At 35.9% G+C, this 18467-nt stretch overlaps 1 protein-coding gene across 1 annotated transcript; it reads right to left on the bottom strand.

Annotated features, from left to right (window-relative positions):
- Positions 1 to 1005: 1005 nt before the first annotated feature.
- On the bottom strand, positions 1006 to 10905 carry LOC121412204 (angiotensin-converting enzyme-like). The gene is made up of 9 exons (XM_041605112.1): positions 10661 to 10905; positions 9971 to 10162; positions 9414 to 9549; positions 6983 to 7114; positions 5855 to 6081; positions 5334 to 5478; positions 4747 to 4845; positions 2405 to 2527; positions 1006 to 1890 (listed from the first exon to the last, which is right to left on the bottom strand). The coding sequence occupies exons 1-9, from the start codon at positions 10896 to 10898 to the stop codon at positions 1731 to 1733; spliced, it is 1452 nt and encodes a 483-aa protein (XP_041461046.1). The 5' UTR covers positions 10899 to 10905; the 3' UTR covers positions 1006 to 1730.
- Positions 10906 to 18467: the final 7562 nt, after the last annotated feature.

The following is an 18467-nucleotide window of genomic DNA, read 5'->3' as shown; positions in this document are numbered from 1 at the left end:
GACTAAATTTCAAATCGTCACTTAAAACTCACATTTTCTCATAACTTGTTTTATTTTTCTTTTTTTGATGGATTGACTGTATGTTATTATAATCAGCTAACCTGTACGCTTTAAGGCAACAGTATATAAAGCGCCCTACAAATGTTATTAATAATAATATTATTAAATGAAGGTAGACCATGTGGTGAGGGGACGAGTTGGCAGTGGACGATTTGGCAATTTACCATATGGTTGTGTTTTTAGTGAGGGAAACTAAACGGGCTGCCGAGTTTTGAAGTATCTGCAGCTTTAAAATATCGTTTTCTGGAATTCCATGGAGCCGGCTATTGTAACTGTCAAGAAATGAACCAATAAGTGCATGAATGAGGACTTCAGGAGATGACTTAGACAGATATTTACGAATTTTACCCATTTTCTTAGGGTGAATGATGCTTTCCGACAACTATCGGTACTATTGACATAGGAACGCATTGAAAGGTTGTTTTTTTTTATCAAACAAACACCAAAGTTAGCAACCGTTTTAGAGGGATGTGCATTTGAATTGGACGTAGTTCAGGGGTATTACCTTCGATGGAAGGACAGATGTAGGACTTCCATCTTGTTATCGTTAAGGAGTAAATAGTCTTCAGTCATCCAATTCATTAACACCAATGTCGAAATTGTGAAATATCGTTAAGTGTAAGCCATTTTTCTTCTTTTATCCTCTTAATCGAGGTATTTATTCACAATAAAATGTACGCATATATATACAAAAACAAAAACAAAAATTTGTTTAAATCAATTCAATTCAATAATGCAATAATTTTTGGAATATCACATTTTTTCCAAATACCGAACCTGCTTTTTTGTTTACATAAACTTTCTAAATAAATAATCATAGTAAGCTTGAATTCAATCCATAAAAATTCGCATCATATCTTTTTCCTTTGAATATGCTTTTTATATAATATTGATAAATAACAAATTGAGCAACAACACGAATTTTGCAGATCACAACCAATAATTAATGTTTTTTTCTTCTATAGAAATAGTAATCGAAAATATAAAATAGCTACCTTACTATAATTTTCAAAAACAATCGAACATATTTACAATACAGTATGAAATGAAAAGTGGTATCAACTTCTCCACAAATGTTACATGTGTTGCTTTCTAATACGTGCCACTTAGATGAATTGTCTCTTGAATGTAAAATCTTGTAAGCTTTAATTATATTTGTAACAATCTACAATTGGTAATATTTTGGTAATAAGTATTTGAGCTGGCACTTAAAATTCCATTAATGTGCAAGTTTACACACAACTTAATGAAACACCTGCCTGGTCATTGAATCTGACTAATCACTTCACCCACCATGTCCATGTTGTCATCCTAGAGGAAATTATTGAGGTGGCAATCTGACAATTAGCTAATAATTAAGAGCGCCATCTTTGATAGACGTTAGGAAAGAGTATTGATATGACGTATTGTTATCTTCTATATACAGTGTAATAATGCATCATCAAGTCTTTTAGAACTTGGTATGTTGATTCTTTGTTGAACAGATTCAGCGGTTGTACATTTCAAAACCCATTAAAAGATATATTTGTATTTTCCGAGTCTTCTTCAAAGAAGGGCTTCTCATTCTGGATATACCACCTGAAGAAAGAACTATGATAACGGCCCAAAACCCAATCCATAAGTTCAGTATTTTATAGAATGTAAATTAAAACAAACCAGCTCTATGACTGTCAGGTCCATCCAACAAATTTCCCCTGGTTTTCATTCCGCAGCCATTCGGTAAGAGGCTGAATATATTCTAGGAGAGGTTTGGCATCCATTTTGCGTTGGCCAGTCATGACCTCCATAGCGTCATGCCAAGGTTTACTGGCACCCATCTTCAGCATAGACCTAGGAGAATGAAAAGATAGTTCAACATCTGTTCAGTAGGGGCCCGAGCGGTCTCAGTTACCTGGCAAGAAAGGTCCAGGGTTCAATTCCCGGCCACATGTATGCCCGGCACCTTGAACAAGGCTGTCTTGTTAACATTGATAGAATGAATAAAAATTATACATGATTGTATTTATTGGTCCAAAGTTTAAGGAAATAACTTAACATTAAGATAAAGCCACTGAGTTCAAGGATAGGACAGTTTGTAAACGAATGGACACAATTTTGAAAACAAGATTTTATGTGTTTTTATTACTTTTAATTGTGATATTTAGCTAATTTTCCAGCGTCATGAAAACTCACTGCAGACTGATGTTGTGTAAATTTCAAACGCCAAGAATCATAACACTGTGTACAGCAGAAATCATCGAGAAAACAAAACGAGCAAACATGGCAAAGGAGACCATACAAAATTTATGTTAGATTGTGCGCTTTTTTAAATAAATACTTTCCATGCAATGTTGAAAAGTAATACCTAAATTTTCTTCCAGCTTCTTTAGAATTATAGATGTTGCATAGATGTAATGGGCCCTGTTCTCCTTTAGCGTCGCACAGTGCTTTGTGGAATTGGAACTGAATAACGAAACTAACGAAATATCTAGAAAGACAGAAAACACACACACAACATTGTAGCCGATAAAGCTATCATAATATTAAAGTACACACTAAGAAATAAGGGTTCAAAATTGAACCCCGAAAGGTTGATGCAAAATCAGCACCCTATGGGTTCAAAAATGAAACCTTTGATTTGGGGTTCAAAAATTGAACCCTGCGGTTGGGGTACATTTTTGCACCCTGCGGGTCCAAAACTGCACCCCTAAAATTCAAATTGAACCCCTAGGGGTGCAGTTTTGAACCCGCAGGGTGCAAACATGAACCCCAACCGCAGGGTTCAATTTTTGAACACAAAGATTTTGCATCAACCTTTCGGGGTTCAATTTTGAACCTTTAATTCTTAGAGTGTATGATACTGTGCATACGCTTTACTTTCCTGTATTTTCATTTCACAGTAGATAGCCATATCTGACCACTTGGATCCTACACTGTTAAAAAAACCCTGATTTTACAGAAAAAACAGAAGATTTTGCAGAAAGCAACAACAGAATCATTCTGTAAATTCATAAAACATGAATTTTTCTGCATTTTTTCAGAACAGGGCCCCGTAAAACACAAAGGTTAGCGATTGATCGTACGCTTGATTTTTACGATTGATTGTCCATTGTAGTCAAATCGTAGAAAAGTGTTCTACGATCATTGCTAAGTTTTGTGTTTTGTGTTTTGGCCCAGGTTTGTCTGAAAAGGGGAAAAGTTTGTTTTAGTAAAGGAAATAGATAAGGTTCCATACACCAAATACCAATTTCCTGTAATTTTACATGATCTGGTAAGATTACAGGTGTTCTCGAGACTCTGCTGCAGGAACTTCTTTTTATTTTAAGGATACATTTTCTTACAGTGTATATTATTACGTTATCAATCATTTCACGGGATAGAAGGTAATCGTTATACCTGGACATAGTGGATCGAATGTCACTGCGTTTGATCACATGCCAAATTTATCGAATGTAAATTCGTCAAATATATTCAGTAATTTTCTAGTGGGTTTGAAGATATTCAATCTTGCTTTACTGACCAATACCTGAAAAAACTGATTTCGGTCGTTGACAATGGTGAAATCGCTGAGTATATCCTCTGAGGTTTAGCATATATTGATTCTCATTATGCTAATCGGAAACGGGCTTCTGGGAAAATTTCAAATAAACATTTATTTTCCTCCATTTTACAAAATTACTTCGTTTTTGATAACAAGAATAAGTTTAATCCTATGCTATAATGCATGGTCAACTATCCAAAATATTGATTGCCTGATCATGCTGATTGAATAGAGTCCAAAAAACAACTCCCTTGGAAATCGAATATCTACTGTTTAATATCGTTGTCATACCTGGCTATAGCATAGAAATAGATAAATTGATACGGGCCATTTTCATTTTCCTTCTAAGTTTATTGCTTTAATCCTCAAATAGAACCCTATAATAGAATATTGTGTCTCTTAAAAATATGTCCGTTGATAAACTTATTTCTTGAGGAAAAAAAAAAACATATTTCAGTGCATCTAATTCATGCGGAGTCGCTTTCAGATTTTTTCATTTCAATAATTTAAAAGTAAAGTTACATAGACATTCATCATTAATCCGAACGTACTTGAAGAACGTTTCAACGGAACCTAGTTAGAACGAGACTGTGCGAAACTTCAGATATATCATGTTGATGTTGAGAAAGCTTCTGGCTGTCACGTGATTGTTTCTTTTCTTTTACTACTTGACAATACGCATCCCATCAAAAATTTGCGGTAGTAATTTTCATGATATAAATTCGAATTATTGGTTTTGCTACAAGATGTAATATAATTCTGATCTATGAAACAATGACCCTCTAAAAAATTACTGAAAATAACTCAATTTAATGGTAGTTAAAAGTTGAAATGTAATTTGAACAAAGTCAACTATAGACAGAAAACCGTGGCAAAATTAGCCAAAATTTTTGAGGGGCGTATTGGGAAAATTTCAAACAAATTGCGAATGAATGATGCGAGCGAGAATAAATTTCCAATGTTTATTTCAAAATTCTAATTTTGTGATAGATTTTGGCATACTATCCAGATAATATAATAATTATTTACCCTATCTCTTGACTATTCTTGACTTTTCTCTTTGTTACTTTTTCCTGATTTTTTTTTTTGGGGGGGGGGTGGGCAAGCGCCCCAAGGCCCCCCCTTCTGTATGCCACTGGATAAGTTCATGCCGATAACCAAATTACCTGACGTACGGTGTACCCGTTGCTACGTGAAACTTCGCCCCTGGGTCAAAGTCATGAGGACTGCGTGGTATTGGTGCCTGAATCCCTTGGTATTGTTTCCTATTGATATAAGTATCATAAACTTACAAAATACGCACACATAATTGTTATGTCAGTTTTTGCGGGCAATTTGGGGAAGAGAAATGAATATTGTTGCTGACAGGTTCATCACAAGTAATGCATGACAAGTGTACGTTGTTTCTAAAGCCGAAATTGGTATATAATAAGTGTATTTTCTAGCAATTTGACGTGAAAGTTCATTTCTTGAACGGTTAAATGATATGTCACTTTCATAGCATAGCCATGGGGATAAAACACAAAAAGGACAACCCAAAGTTAAAATCGAGTCAAAATATGATTAACACATATGAAACAGGCAAATTAAGTATATAGGTATAAACAACGGGAAAAAGCCATATTGAATTGGTTTGTAAAAGTAGACAGACAACAAAAGCGACCAAACAAAACAAACAAATAATCGAACAACGCAAAACAAAACCCAAAGTATTTCAAGATTTCGAAACTTTTATTTCGGAAACATTCGATACCTTAGATTCCACCAGGCTTGGTTGTAATCATTTGGTTGTATTTCGCCTTTAAAAGCCTGCCATCGCCATTTATCAACAAGCAGTCCATACGGCAGAAATACCAGCTTGAATAGCGCCAACTTCATTAGAAAGTTAATATTGGATTCTGCATCTGAACGAAAAAAAAATAGTTGTACAAAGACATCTGTTCAAACAGTAACCTTTCTCTTTTTTTAATATCAGTACCCCTTATCATTTCATTTTAAAATATATGATAGGGCTATCATCTCAGACAATGGCTGATCTAGGTAAGGGAACATCCAGCTCGTGACCACCACCCCACCCCCCCCCTCCTTGAGAGGCGTAATTAATGCTTTTTTAGGGAATGTGTCGTGCATACACAATTGAGGAGCTTCGCAACATCTTAACAAGCAGTTAAGCGATAAGAAACCATCACAGTATTTTGGCAATGACATCCTGGAATGGAAAAGGAATCAACGGTTATGACGATCAGGCAATGATGAAGAAAATGATGATTTTACCTGTGTGATTGGATAGAGACTGTTGGAGGAGACCAATTCGGTTCAGATAGCTTGGTGTAATAACCGACAGAGAAACAGTATCCCCTACTGCTTCGTGGAACCCAGGGTTGGCTCCATCACGAAAGAGAGCATGTTGATTCCTGTACTGTAGGTAGTATTGACAATGTCCCATCTCATGATGGACAGTGAAGAGATCCTGCATGTTAACTTCTGTGCACATCTTGATCCTGCACAGCAAAAACTGTGGTGTTAACCGGTGTACATAGAGGACCACACCAGTTATTTTACACCGGTGTTAAATTGGTGGTGTTAGTTTTACACCTTTGGTTGTTACATTTACACTCTTTGGTGTTATTTTCAATCTTTAGGGAGTAATATTAACACCTCAGGGTGTGGTCCTCTATTTACACCAATTGGTGTCAGTTTTAACACCATAGTTTTTACAGTGTGTGTACAGGGATATGAAAAAGACATAAGTACAAACACAAAGCAATGCTTAATAGGGTGTTAATAAAGTGGTATAATACTGAATAGATATATCTGGATATGCTAACATCCACTGGGGATGTGCCACATTGATCAAGCCTATTTTGAACCTCGCCGGTCTAGATCGACAGAGAAGTCGATATCAATGATGGGGATGACCACCTCTACATGGGAATAATGAAGAGGTTTCAACTGATGACAGTAGTATAATGAGCCCCCCCCCCACTCAACAAAATTGAGGGGCATAACATGGCGTATATGCTGATATGGTAAAAATGTCTTTAAAAAATCGTGAGTGAGCGAAGAAAGCGAGTGAAAATGTTTGCCTTAAAGAAAATGAAAATCTACATTCATGATATATTTGACATATTGTATACTGAAAAACAAATGATATCATAATTTACCCTGACCCTTTCTACCCTCTTCTTCATGTTTTTTTTTTTTTTTTCATTTTTGATCGTGGAACCGGGGGGGGTCAAAGTTATCAAAGCCCCCCCCCCATCTGTATGCCAGTGACTGAATTTAAACAAACAGGAATTCGTTTATAAGAAGTAAACCTAACTTGTTGAATTGCTGCATGGACTCATTGAACCATTAGCGAAAGAGTGTATTCTGTGCAATTCTATAAACATAATTTCTTACCTCACATCTTTATTTTTGTAGAAATCAAGAGAGCTTCCGTGGCATGATACTTCACGATTTCTTGGTTTAACCATCATAGACTTAGCCCAGAAACTCCTTGGCATTGATTCAAGCCCAAGTGATGTAAAGAATCTATATGAAAGAATCATATCCGTCTTTAACTTCCAATTTGAAAATAAAATGATTTAAGGTGGTGTCACACCTTGGCGTTTTAGACAGCGTATGCCCGACGTATCAAAATTTCTCTAAAACGTCGGCATACGCTGAACTTTGATTTTTTTTCAACTCTGGGCGTATACTTAGCGTATTCATAACGAGTTGGACGTATACATAACGTATTAGTAACTTATATCGAACGCTTCGTTAACTTATAAGTAACGTATTCCAACGAATGCTTAGCGTATTGCTGGCGTACACAACTTATGCCCTACGATAGCCTAACTTACGCATAGCGCGCGGCAGCGTATCGCTGACGAACACGTGTCATAGCCTATAAAAAGGCTGCCCTCGACTATTCAAATCATAACCGCACGATACATCACCGTATCAACACCACCGCCATGCCGAAGAAAACTCCTGTGAACCCCACCTTTGTATACCAATTCCTATAAACGTTGTCAATACGCCATTATACGGTAGCTGTAAGTTATAAACACGTTCAGTAAGATTTGTGGTCATCCGGAGCACGTCTTCATACGTCAATATACGTTGGAGTTAAGTTACACATACGTTCAAAGCACGTTACTCATAGGTTAGAAGTAAGTTTAGGGTACGCTGGACATTATCTCGACGTACATCGACTTATGAGTAACTTACGAGTAACGTGTGTCAACGTGTATCAACGATCGCGTAACTTGCCTACAACTTATGGCCCGCGTATGCGGGACGTATGAGCCATACGCTGGCATACGTCGAAAAAATTTGTGCTTGCACAAAATTTTTCGACGACCTCGCCGTATGACGACGTATACCAGCGTGTTTTAGCGTACTCTTAACGTATGCAAAACTTACCCGTAACGTATTCGACGTACGCCAGCGTATTCGCCAAATTCCTCATACGTCGGGCATACGCTGTCTAAAACGCCAAGGTGTGACAGCGCCTTAACATTTAATACGACTGAGATATAAGCATACTAACAGAAGCCTCATAAATATTTGAGCAGGTACTCAGTTTGCATACATACACCAAAAAAATGATTTTATCTTTAATACTTTTGTTAGTACAAATGTAAATGCGAAAACAAGATTTCTGTACATAATACTTTATAAGCTGTTATTTTCGCGGATTTCGCGAATTGCCGATCGGCCGCGAATTTAACAACACGCGAAAATATTGACACATTTCTTAGTCAGTGCCAATGCCCCCAACAGCAAAGATTTGCTATTGAAAACATCCTGCATAGTTAGAAAATGGAGATATGCACCTCTATATGTACAAAAAATAAGGCTTAGAAAGTACAGTTAGTGATTCAAAAAGTTAGCTAGAATTTCACTTTTTTAATGTCTCGAACGAAATCAGAGCCTAAATTATTTTCTAACATTATTTTATCAATATTTATACACTCACTGTAATAATAAAATGTATTTTCCATGAAATAATTTGATTTTATTGTCATCTGATTGACTCTATACACACGTATTGGTAGCTATTTGCATACTCATTAATATTCATAAGTCACATGACCAGAATTTTGAGGGTGAAGATTCTGTTCACAAAATTCCACAAGTTTGCACTTTTACCAACTTTTTGAAAAATTAATCAAACAAAACACAAATTCCAAAGATTGCTTAACCCTATTAGATCCTGTGGCATGATGATTTTTTAGATCTAAAGGTTAAAAAAGTGAAATTTAAGCCACCTTTTCCATAATTTCTAACTGTTTTTACAGGGACATATTTATGTACAAAAGACATATCAGCATGAAGATTTTGAGTGGTAAAGATTTGCACATGATTTGCACTGGATTTACTTCTTTGAAATGCTGTGAAAATGATTCGTACATCTTCCGATCGCGAATTTAACAACCCGCGAAAATGTCGGGACACCCGCGATTCGCGAAAAATTCTGTACGCGAAAATATCAGCTTTTACAGTAAGCCTTAATTTGAAATTTCACTTATACACTAAAATTGCACATGTGAAATTTCAAATAATGAAGACATTATTTAAAAAAAAAATCCTATGGTTTCGGTTCCATAAGTTGATTCAACTTAACTAGACTGATTTTTTTTTGGAACTGACTGTAATTGGTTTGAATTAGATTGAAATTTGCTGGTTTTCATATAATCATTCTCATAGATTTTTAAATGAAAATGGTGTCATATTCAAGCGTTCGTGATTAACATCGTTTTTTATTTAAGATTAATTTCAATACGATAGTTCACAACTTCATGTCTTCTGTCATTTATAATGTTTAACACAATAGACTTACTGATTAGCAACAGTGAACATGTTTTCTGCTGTCCATCCGAGATCTTTCATTTCATTGGTGACATCAATTGCGCCATGACCCGGATATGGTTCCACGATGTCGTAGATATTATTCCATTCCTGTGCCCACATGTTACCTGTGAAAATTGCAATTTTCCTGTAAATTACAGGTATCTTATATCATTACGAAAGCAAGGTTTATAAGATTAGGCTACACTGTAAAAACTGCGGTGTTAAAACTGACACCAATTGGTGTTAATAGAGGACCACACCCTGAGGTGTTAAAGTTACACCCTATAGATTAAACGTAACACCAAATAGTGTAAATGTAACAACGAAAGGTGTTGTAATAACACCTATAGGTGTAAAACTAACACCACCAATTTAACACCGGTGTAAAATAACTGATGTGGTCCTCTATATACACCGGTTAACACCACAGTTTTTGCTGTGTAAGCAGAATGTAATTTTATATCATCGGCCTCGTCGGAAGACCCCTGGTTTCATATAATTGATTTTTCGTTGAAAAGAATATTATTATTGCTATCATAGACTCACCAAGGAGATGGGCAGGGATTGGTCCATGTAGATCTACAACATCTGATCCATAATAATCAACGAGTCTTCGCCTGACGTAAGCGTGCACTTGTAAATACAGCGGCTTTATAGACTCCCAAAGATAGTCGATATCATCAATAAAATCAGGATCTTCGTATCTATGCAGCCATGATTCCCCTTCGTTTGAAAAACCTGAACACAATGATGAAAGATAAAAGTAAATTTCTCAAGTACTTTTTTTTAATTTAGAAAGATAAAAAATGAAAGTAATAACATACATTATCTCAATTAAGAGAAGGTTTATTGATGCTGAGGGCATTGATGTACCCGGTGGATAGAATTGATAACTTTAAAAGGAACGGAACAGAAACGAGTAAAAGGGAGGAATATACGGGGGAAATGAGGGGCCGTGGTTAATACAATCCCTTTTTACATCGCCTCTGTTATTGAAAAAAACCCAGATGATTTGACATCTACAGATAATTAAGTGTAACTTGCAGTGCACATAAATGTGCACTGCAAAGATAATTATGTTACAAACTATAAAACTGACATGAATATCAAATACATTGATTATTCAATTACAGGGATAGTCAATGAATTGCAGAATTCGATCATACATGGCTAAAAATATTTTCAAAAAGTGACAAAAGTATATGTCCAAGGGTTGACATTCAAAATGTTTCATACCTTTATTCACAGCAGCTACGTTGGATAGATTCACATATATTGGATAAAGGTCTCTCATTGGTCTACCGACTGCATCTCGCCAGCCTTTCCACGCCCACAGCAACTCATTGGCATCACGTGACATCGCCATTAGGTCAGTTAGATCTGGTTCGATTTGTAGACAACGATGTCTTGTCCGAGGCCTACCGAGAAAGGTGCGACCCGCACAAACCTTGCCATTGTGATATATTCTTCTCATTTCACCTCGTATGAAGCCATAATATCTGTGTTAAAATGAATAATATTATAATGACGTATCAAATAAAACGGGGGGAAATAGACGATGTACCGTTGATCTCAATGTAGATAGAAGTGCTGAAGATGACGGTTTCTATGGCTTTAACACCGTGAAATTTGCAATGGCCACGAACACTAACCTAACCGGGTTGCGTCGCAGTGGTCATCAAGTTTGATCAAATGCCCAAAACTTACAGACCCACCCATTAATAGTAAGTGAAGAGGCTTTAATAGGAGGAAATTATAATTTGTTAACAAATTTTCGGCATTACTCCTATTTGTTTTTGAAGATCAGTAAGCTCGATCTGTAATGAAAACCATAAGTCAGAAAAATTGGAACCAGTGGGATTCGAACCCGCCATCTACTGCTTTCCAGGCAGCGACTTAACCACCATGCTATTCTGGTTCACGGCTAAAGCCAGGCTGACACTTGCACGACTTTTGGCCACGATTTTGTCGTGGCAAGTCGTGGCATTTTGGGGGCACGAACTGGGAGGCTCCCGCACTGTTTACGACTTGTTTCACGCATAGTTCACGACAAGTTCACAAGTTCACGACGAGTTCACGAATAGTTCACGAATGCGTGCCCGTCAGTGTCCACATTGACACGAACTGGCACGACGAGTTCACGCATAGTTTGCGCATAGTTTACGCACTTCCTGCATTGGCGCAATTCGGACGGTGTCGTGCTGAACTATTCGTGAACACGACATGAGCTGTTCGTGAACTATTCGTGACAGTCGTGGCATGGCGCGCACTGCCACGCACTGGCACGCATCCTCCTGCATCGTCCAGACGAGTTCACGACGAGTTCACGAACAGTTTGCGCATAGTTCACGACCCGGTCGCTAAATTTTGTCGTGACCGAAATTTTGAACATTTCAAAATTCTCGTCCTGACATGGCACGCGGTCACGACGTGTCACGACGTGTTTACGCACACTTCACGCCAGTTCACGACTAAATTTGCGCACTGGCACGACTTGAGTCGTGCCAATGCGTGACGCAAAATCGTGCTAGTGTCAGTCTGGCTTAAGTCACGATGAACTGGAATTCAAATACCTTCGATCCTCTTCTTTCTAACTCATTAGTATCCGAATGCCGTCCACCGTGGACAATAGATAGTAAATGAAGAGGTTAATCTTACACGGAAAAACGAAAAAGACGTCAAATATGGTCTAATCCAGGGGCGGATCCAAAATTTTCCAAAAGAGGTGAGGGGCACATTTTTCCGAGGAAAAATTTGACAAGCCAAAAAAAAGGTTTTAACCAAAAATTAAGGATATCTCGTCCCCGAAAAAAATTGACAAGCAAAAAAAAAAAAACACAGGTCTTCACTTCCAAAGGGGGGGGGGGAGGCACGGGCCGGCTTTGCCCCCCCCCCCGGATCCGCCAGTGGTCAAATCGTTAACTTTTTTCGTGCGTAGGCCTACTCCAAAACCACCATAAGTTTTACACGCTTTGATGCCATGAAAGATCTTTATGTGGTTACCGAAGACATTTATGTCATGTATTATTTTCTTTCTTATTTTGTCACTAAAGTAGGCTTAAATATTAAGAAACCCATAATAACTGCATACACTTCCGTGCTAAAACGGCCGGACTTGATGGCTTGAAAATCGAAAATTTTTGACATTCTAACCTAAAAATTTTACATTCTACGCACTTTTTGTAATCATTAACAGGATAGGTATATAACTAAACAATATATGCGAGCGGAAAAAAAAATTGATTAATACCTAAAACAGGACCATATTTATTCATGTTTTGTAAATCATGAAGAGAATGAATAATTGGGTATCTCCCTACACTAATAGCGCGAGCGTGAAGCGAGCGAAGAATTGTTTTATATTCTGATATGAAACTAGATAATTTAAGCATGACTGTGCGCGTGCTTTTGAGATTTATACCTAGAATTTGGGCATTCTGAAATCATTTCTTTTATTATCAATAATACGCTAGCGCGAACCTCTTACCTGAGTTGACTTGGATTATTGAAGGTGAATAGATCAGACCCATAAAAGTTGTATAATCGTTTTATTTGAGGATCCATTCCAGGTTGATCTACATTAATGGATTTAGTCTGCTCCAGAACTATGGATGTTAATGCAACAGTTGCTCTTTCAACGCCTCGTTTTTCCTTTTTGAAAATATGAGAGTGAAGAAGTTTGGAACGAATTGTAAAAGAAATGATAGGAAATGAGAAAATACATTCCATATTTTAAAATTTGAATTTTAAGGGGAAGATTTTGATTTCAAAGTGAAAACAGACATTTTTAAAAATGAGCAGCACGAAATCAAAGAAGCAAACATTTTTTTAAGTTAAAGGAAGTTATGAATTTGTCTAAACCTTGTGATCATTCCAGTTGAAGAAACATGCTTTAGGATAATTTTTTCCTGGATATTTGTCGATTCTGAAACTTATAATTGTTGTAATGCATGAGTTTGATTCGTCTTTCAATGAATAATTCTTTTAAAAGATATAGGTATATTCAATATTAAGGGGAATTTTCATCAAACCTCCAAATTATATTCTGTCAGGTTGGTGACGTAGTTCCATAAAGCTAGACCATTGCGATTTCGAACCTCCACTTCTACTTCATTAATGACTTCCATCCATCGACGGGCCAGTGGATTACTCCTAATCTGACCTGTGTGATTAAAAGGTTAATCCGAGGGTAATCCATAATCATCATAAATTACGAATTTTCATATTATGACGACAAAACATGAAAGCAAGCAAACTATATGATTTTAGTCATTTGGGATCATTTTGATAAAAAATATTCAGTTTAAACTATTATGGATTTAGGGTCGTCTGAGCTGGAGATAATTCTTGCTTCATTGCGTCATATTTTTGCCATGACGAATAAAGAAATCTTTATGTGTAGGTCAGCACAAAAGAATGTCTGATTTATCTACTGGGATTGAAAAAGCATCTTGTATAACACATGCATGCCTACTATAAGCAAACAATAAACAAAATATCGTTTCATCATGTTTATTTGATTTGTGCCCGATTGTTATAATATTGCGCAATCAAAGTAACAATTAAATATAACAATCGTAATAATCAGTATTAGCCTTCATCCTTATCCATGAAAAAGGAGAAAATACTAGAGCGCATCATCTAATTAATCTTTGACAAAGGAAAGACATGCTGTATAGAAAATGTCAAAAGAGCAATTATCATCTTATAGGCTCCCGGCATCCGAGTTGTTTCAGACAGACAAACTACATGGACTTTGTATAACTTACTTTAGAAATGCATCCGTTGACATGCAAAGAATAGAAAGAGAATCAGATACAGTTCCTCCATTAGATTCGTCCAAAAGACATGAAATATTAAAACGACTCGGAAGCTACAAATCGCTGCTTATCTTGATATATATTTCCCTTTGTGTTTCATCATCATTGCTGCTTATTAAAAGGCAAGGTACGGCGAAACATTCACTGTAGCCTACATGTAATTGTGAATGATACCCCCCCATCGCACCGGTGGGATGTACGTACATTATAGTGACAAATGAAATTTATGTAAAGTGGATAATTGATAAATACCTTTTTGTCTATACTGTATACACATCGAAGACACAGGATTCATACACACCATCTGTCCCAAAAGGCCCGAAGTGTGATTTATCAAACTATATATAGTATCAAGGTTTACAGATTCACTCGTTGCTACTGACGACAAAGGAATGGTGATTAGAAAGAACAGATGAAATGGCGCCATCTTCATGATCTTGGTACGCCAAGGTTGGTTCGTTCGGAACGAAGAAAGTAGTTCTGCTTATAATGCTAGAAGTATGAAACTGAAACAAAGAGTGATAAATAGAAAGAGAACACAATGTGTTCTTATACCATTTTGGGCCAAAACGATGCGCATAAAATTGCGGTTTCATAGATAATGTTTAAATTTCGTTTTGTCATCTCTTAAGGCTGATAAATTTATCGTATCATATTAACAAAAATGAGTCAATTTGATTCATTCTCTGAATCTCTGTGCTTGGAGGGTATATCAAATACTTGAATAGTAAATATATTATGATGAACCCTAGACAGGTAAATAGGCAGTGGAATAAGGTTCAATGCAACTTAGCTTATGTGGATCGCATGGTTGAGCAAATTAAGGATCTCATTACAATGAGTTATGAAAAGGATGTGTCTTATTTAACTGAAAGTGAATTGAAGTAACTGATTGTCTTTCTGTGCCTACACGCATATTAATTCCTGGTCCCACCTCGGTTTTTTTTGTTGTTGTTGGAAGTTTTAAAGTGTATTTTTTTTGTACATTGAATCAGAACATATCGGAAACCTAGAACATTTTCAATCCAAAAAGATAAATCAAAACTTTGTCAAGGTAACATTAAAATGAATGGTAAAGTAATTTAGAAGCCTTATTGACAAATTTACAATCATGAAAAAATTGCATTTCGGGAAAAGTGTCATTTGTAACTATTCAGATGGTTAGGATTAACAAATTAATCGAATTCAATGATATCAACCATTGCTTACTCGTTGTGCTTAGTTTGTATTAGAAATTAAGAGGTCATATAAATGAATAAATGAGAAAACTTACTTACCATGAATAATGAGAAAACTTACTTACCGAATCGTTAATTGTAAGATAAGTAACCTTGCAATAAGTTATAAAGAGAGCGTATAACCAAGATAAAAATGCTATTCCAACAACGATTCCTGAGTACTTTTGATAGCTTTTGGCAGAAGACTCGACATGGAAAAGTCAAAAGGGATATAATGATACATTATAAAGGTGAATCAAAGATCTTTTTCACAGAAATGTAGAATAACTCGTCATCAATCCAACAATAAATCGAGTAACAGGATGTTTGAATAACGCCCTGCTGAAGTGACATGAAATATGAGCAGATGGGTAATGTGTCGATGAATCTTATCTGAGCGTCCCCGACCAACAGCCGGGTTATCTGTCAGTTCGCACTCGGAATTGATAGTCGTATGTAGAAGGAATGAATAGTCGAATACAGAAAGGTGGATCAAGGGGTTGTATTAATGGAGTACCAAAACATTTTGATTCCATGTATAGAATAGAATAGAAATAGTTTATTTGAACAAAAGAAATCATTCGCGGCCCAAAGGCCGAATTACAGATTTTCAGACAAACACAAAAATATACATAAAAATTACAACATAATGAGAAACGGGAATTAGAAACACAATCCAAAATACGTGAAAAAAAATAATCACATGCCTGGGGTAAATACATACATACGTTATTGCCAAATCAGTCATCATTGTAATACAATTATTTTATAACCATTTACTATTTGATTCATTAATCTAAGATAATTAATCTAAGATTTGATTATTATTATTTTTATCATTACTATTAATATCATATTTAACTATCCTTTTATTATTCACATTATCATCATAAAAAATTGAGTATTGCACATAGAGAAACATTGGCACTTTGTATTACACTCATAAAAAAACAATAAAAAAATAAAAGATGTTCGTTCATAGTGTACCACTGGTTTATATTGTTACGTTGTGAGTAGTTATAGGTCATAGTAACTTGAAAAGTAAGGCTATAATTGTGTAGGACGGCTAACATATGTATTTGAATTCCGGAAGACTTGGCAATTAAAAAAAAACTCTGTGAGAACTCATACATTAATTGATATATAGAGCGATTAGCAAACGTATGATGCTCAAATGATAAAATATATCAGGAATGGGATTCATTGGTTTTTCTTGGAAATGATAGACAAACGTTTCTGAGATGGCTCTAGACATACAATACTAGTTATTTCTACAATTTTATCCTCCTTTTTGTTCTACTCCTCTTTCCTTTCCTTCTCCATCTTCCGATCTCTCCCCCTCCCCCTTCTATTATAGGTTCTATATAGGCTCCAATGCATAAAACATACCACAAAATTTAATGGTAAATTTACAGTTATCGACTTCAGTTTCAATTCAGTCTTTATTCTTCCATTGCCACATTTTCTTTTAACAAATTACCATACAGATAAAGGAAATAGATATTGATAACTACAATAACCATGGACATCAGCAAAATAAAATCGAGGTTTCCATGGAAAAAACCGTATATGACATGATGTTTCGTGCAATTGGGCCCTACATAGAATGGGTGGCAACTTTTGTGATAACGTTTGCGACCCAATCATAATCTGAAAATTATTTCCAGGACACGTTAAAAAAAAGATTAAAGCTCTATCTCAAATGCGCAATATTAATCTTCGCTCACTTTTTAATGCAAACTAAGAAATACACATACATGTATTTCCAAGGTTTTTCAAATCTTTCGGCATCAGCACCTTTAAATGTTCTTGCAATGTTAGTTAATTAGAACCAAGGAGCTTCGAACTCCCTGCCTGTGTCTACCCTCATTACATGAAGTAATAGTCTGGTAAGACGCTCACATTACATACCAATGATATACAATATCAATAATTGCTCCTAAGCTTGTGTGAAAGACTTCCAGGCTAAAGTCTGTAATCTCGATCGAATACATTAAATTAGGCTAAGATTGGAAGAAACAAAAAACAAAAACAAACATAGTAAGAGCGATTTCAGATAAGCCTTTTAGAACTCTGATTATTTTTCATTTTCTTACATAACTTATTTTTTTGTACTCCAGTGAATCCCAACGTGAAACCATAAGAGTGTTATTTAATAACTGAATATCAAAGTTTAATCTACCCTGAATAAGTCAGTTTAAGACCTTGGTTCCAAAAATAATCGTTGTATGGTAATGAAATTGGTATGTTTAAGATAGAAAAATAGGAAGAAGAATTACACATCCACTAATGAAAGACAATTCGAAATATTTGTAAAATTATATATTTCTGTGAAATTACGAGCTAAAATCCAAGAATTAAAGTCATTAATGAAAATGGCGAATAATGTTGAAATATTATCTCTCTCATTTCATTCGTATCAATGCAGGTCTGATAGCAAAAATATCATATACGCTCGCGCATCGCGCTCGCTTTGATTTTCATGATAAAAGATGTATAGATTTTAGGATTAAATTTGAAACACGTGCGCGAGATCCCATACTACCCATCCTTTTCATGATTTACAAAACATGAATAGAGTGTCCCGTTTTGGGAATTCTTTCGCTCGCGCATCGCGCTCGCAACAATTGTTTAGTTATATAGCTATCGTGTTAACGATTGCAACTATTGATTAAAAATTCCATTCTTTATGTAGAAATGTCAGAAAATTTCAGCGAAGCGCTCGCTTTTTGAAATATTTAACGTCTTTATGGCTAAGTGCAAGCAGTCCTTAACAGGTAGGGCCTACCTTTTTGATTAGTTTGAAACGTATATAAAATTTTTCTGCTCGCGCTTTGCGCTCGCATTGTTAATGTTAGGAAGATCCCGAATTACTCATCCTTCTCTGAATTTACAAAACATGAATAGAGTGTCGCGTTTTTAGGTCTAAATCTCGAAATTTTCCGCTGCGCTTCGCGCTTGCATCAATTGTTAAGTTATATACATATTCTGTTTAAGTTACAAAAA

Source organism: Lytechinus variegatus, chromosome 3 (assembly GCF_018143015.1).
Source record: "Lytechinus variegatus isolate NC3 chromosome 3, Lvar_3.0, whole genome shotgun sequence".
Taxonomy (NCBI): domain Eukaryota; kingdom Metazoa; phylum Echinodermata; class Echinoidea; order Temnopleuroida; family Toxopneustidae; genus Lytechinus; species Lytechinus variegatus.
This window is presented reverse-complemented; position numbering and strand designations above follow the sequence as displayed.

Excerpts from the sequence above, each read along its gene's own strand:
- LOC121412204 (XM_041605112.1), bottom strand. The coding sequence starts at position 10,898 with ATGAGAAGAATATATCACAATGGCAAGGTTTGTGCGGGTCGCACCTTT. Across the intron at positions 9,550-9,970 it reads AATCCCTGCCCATCTCCTTG|GTAACATGTGGGCACAGGAA; the intron begins GTGAGTCTATGA and ends CAATTTTCACAG. Across the intron at positions 2,528-4,746 it reads ACGGGTACACCGTACGTCAG|ATATTTCGTTAGTTTCGTTA; the intron begins GTAATTTGGTTA and ends CTGTCTTTCTAG.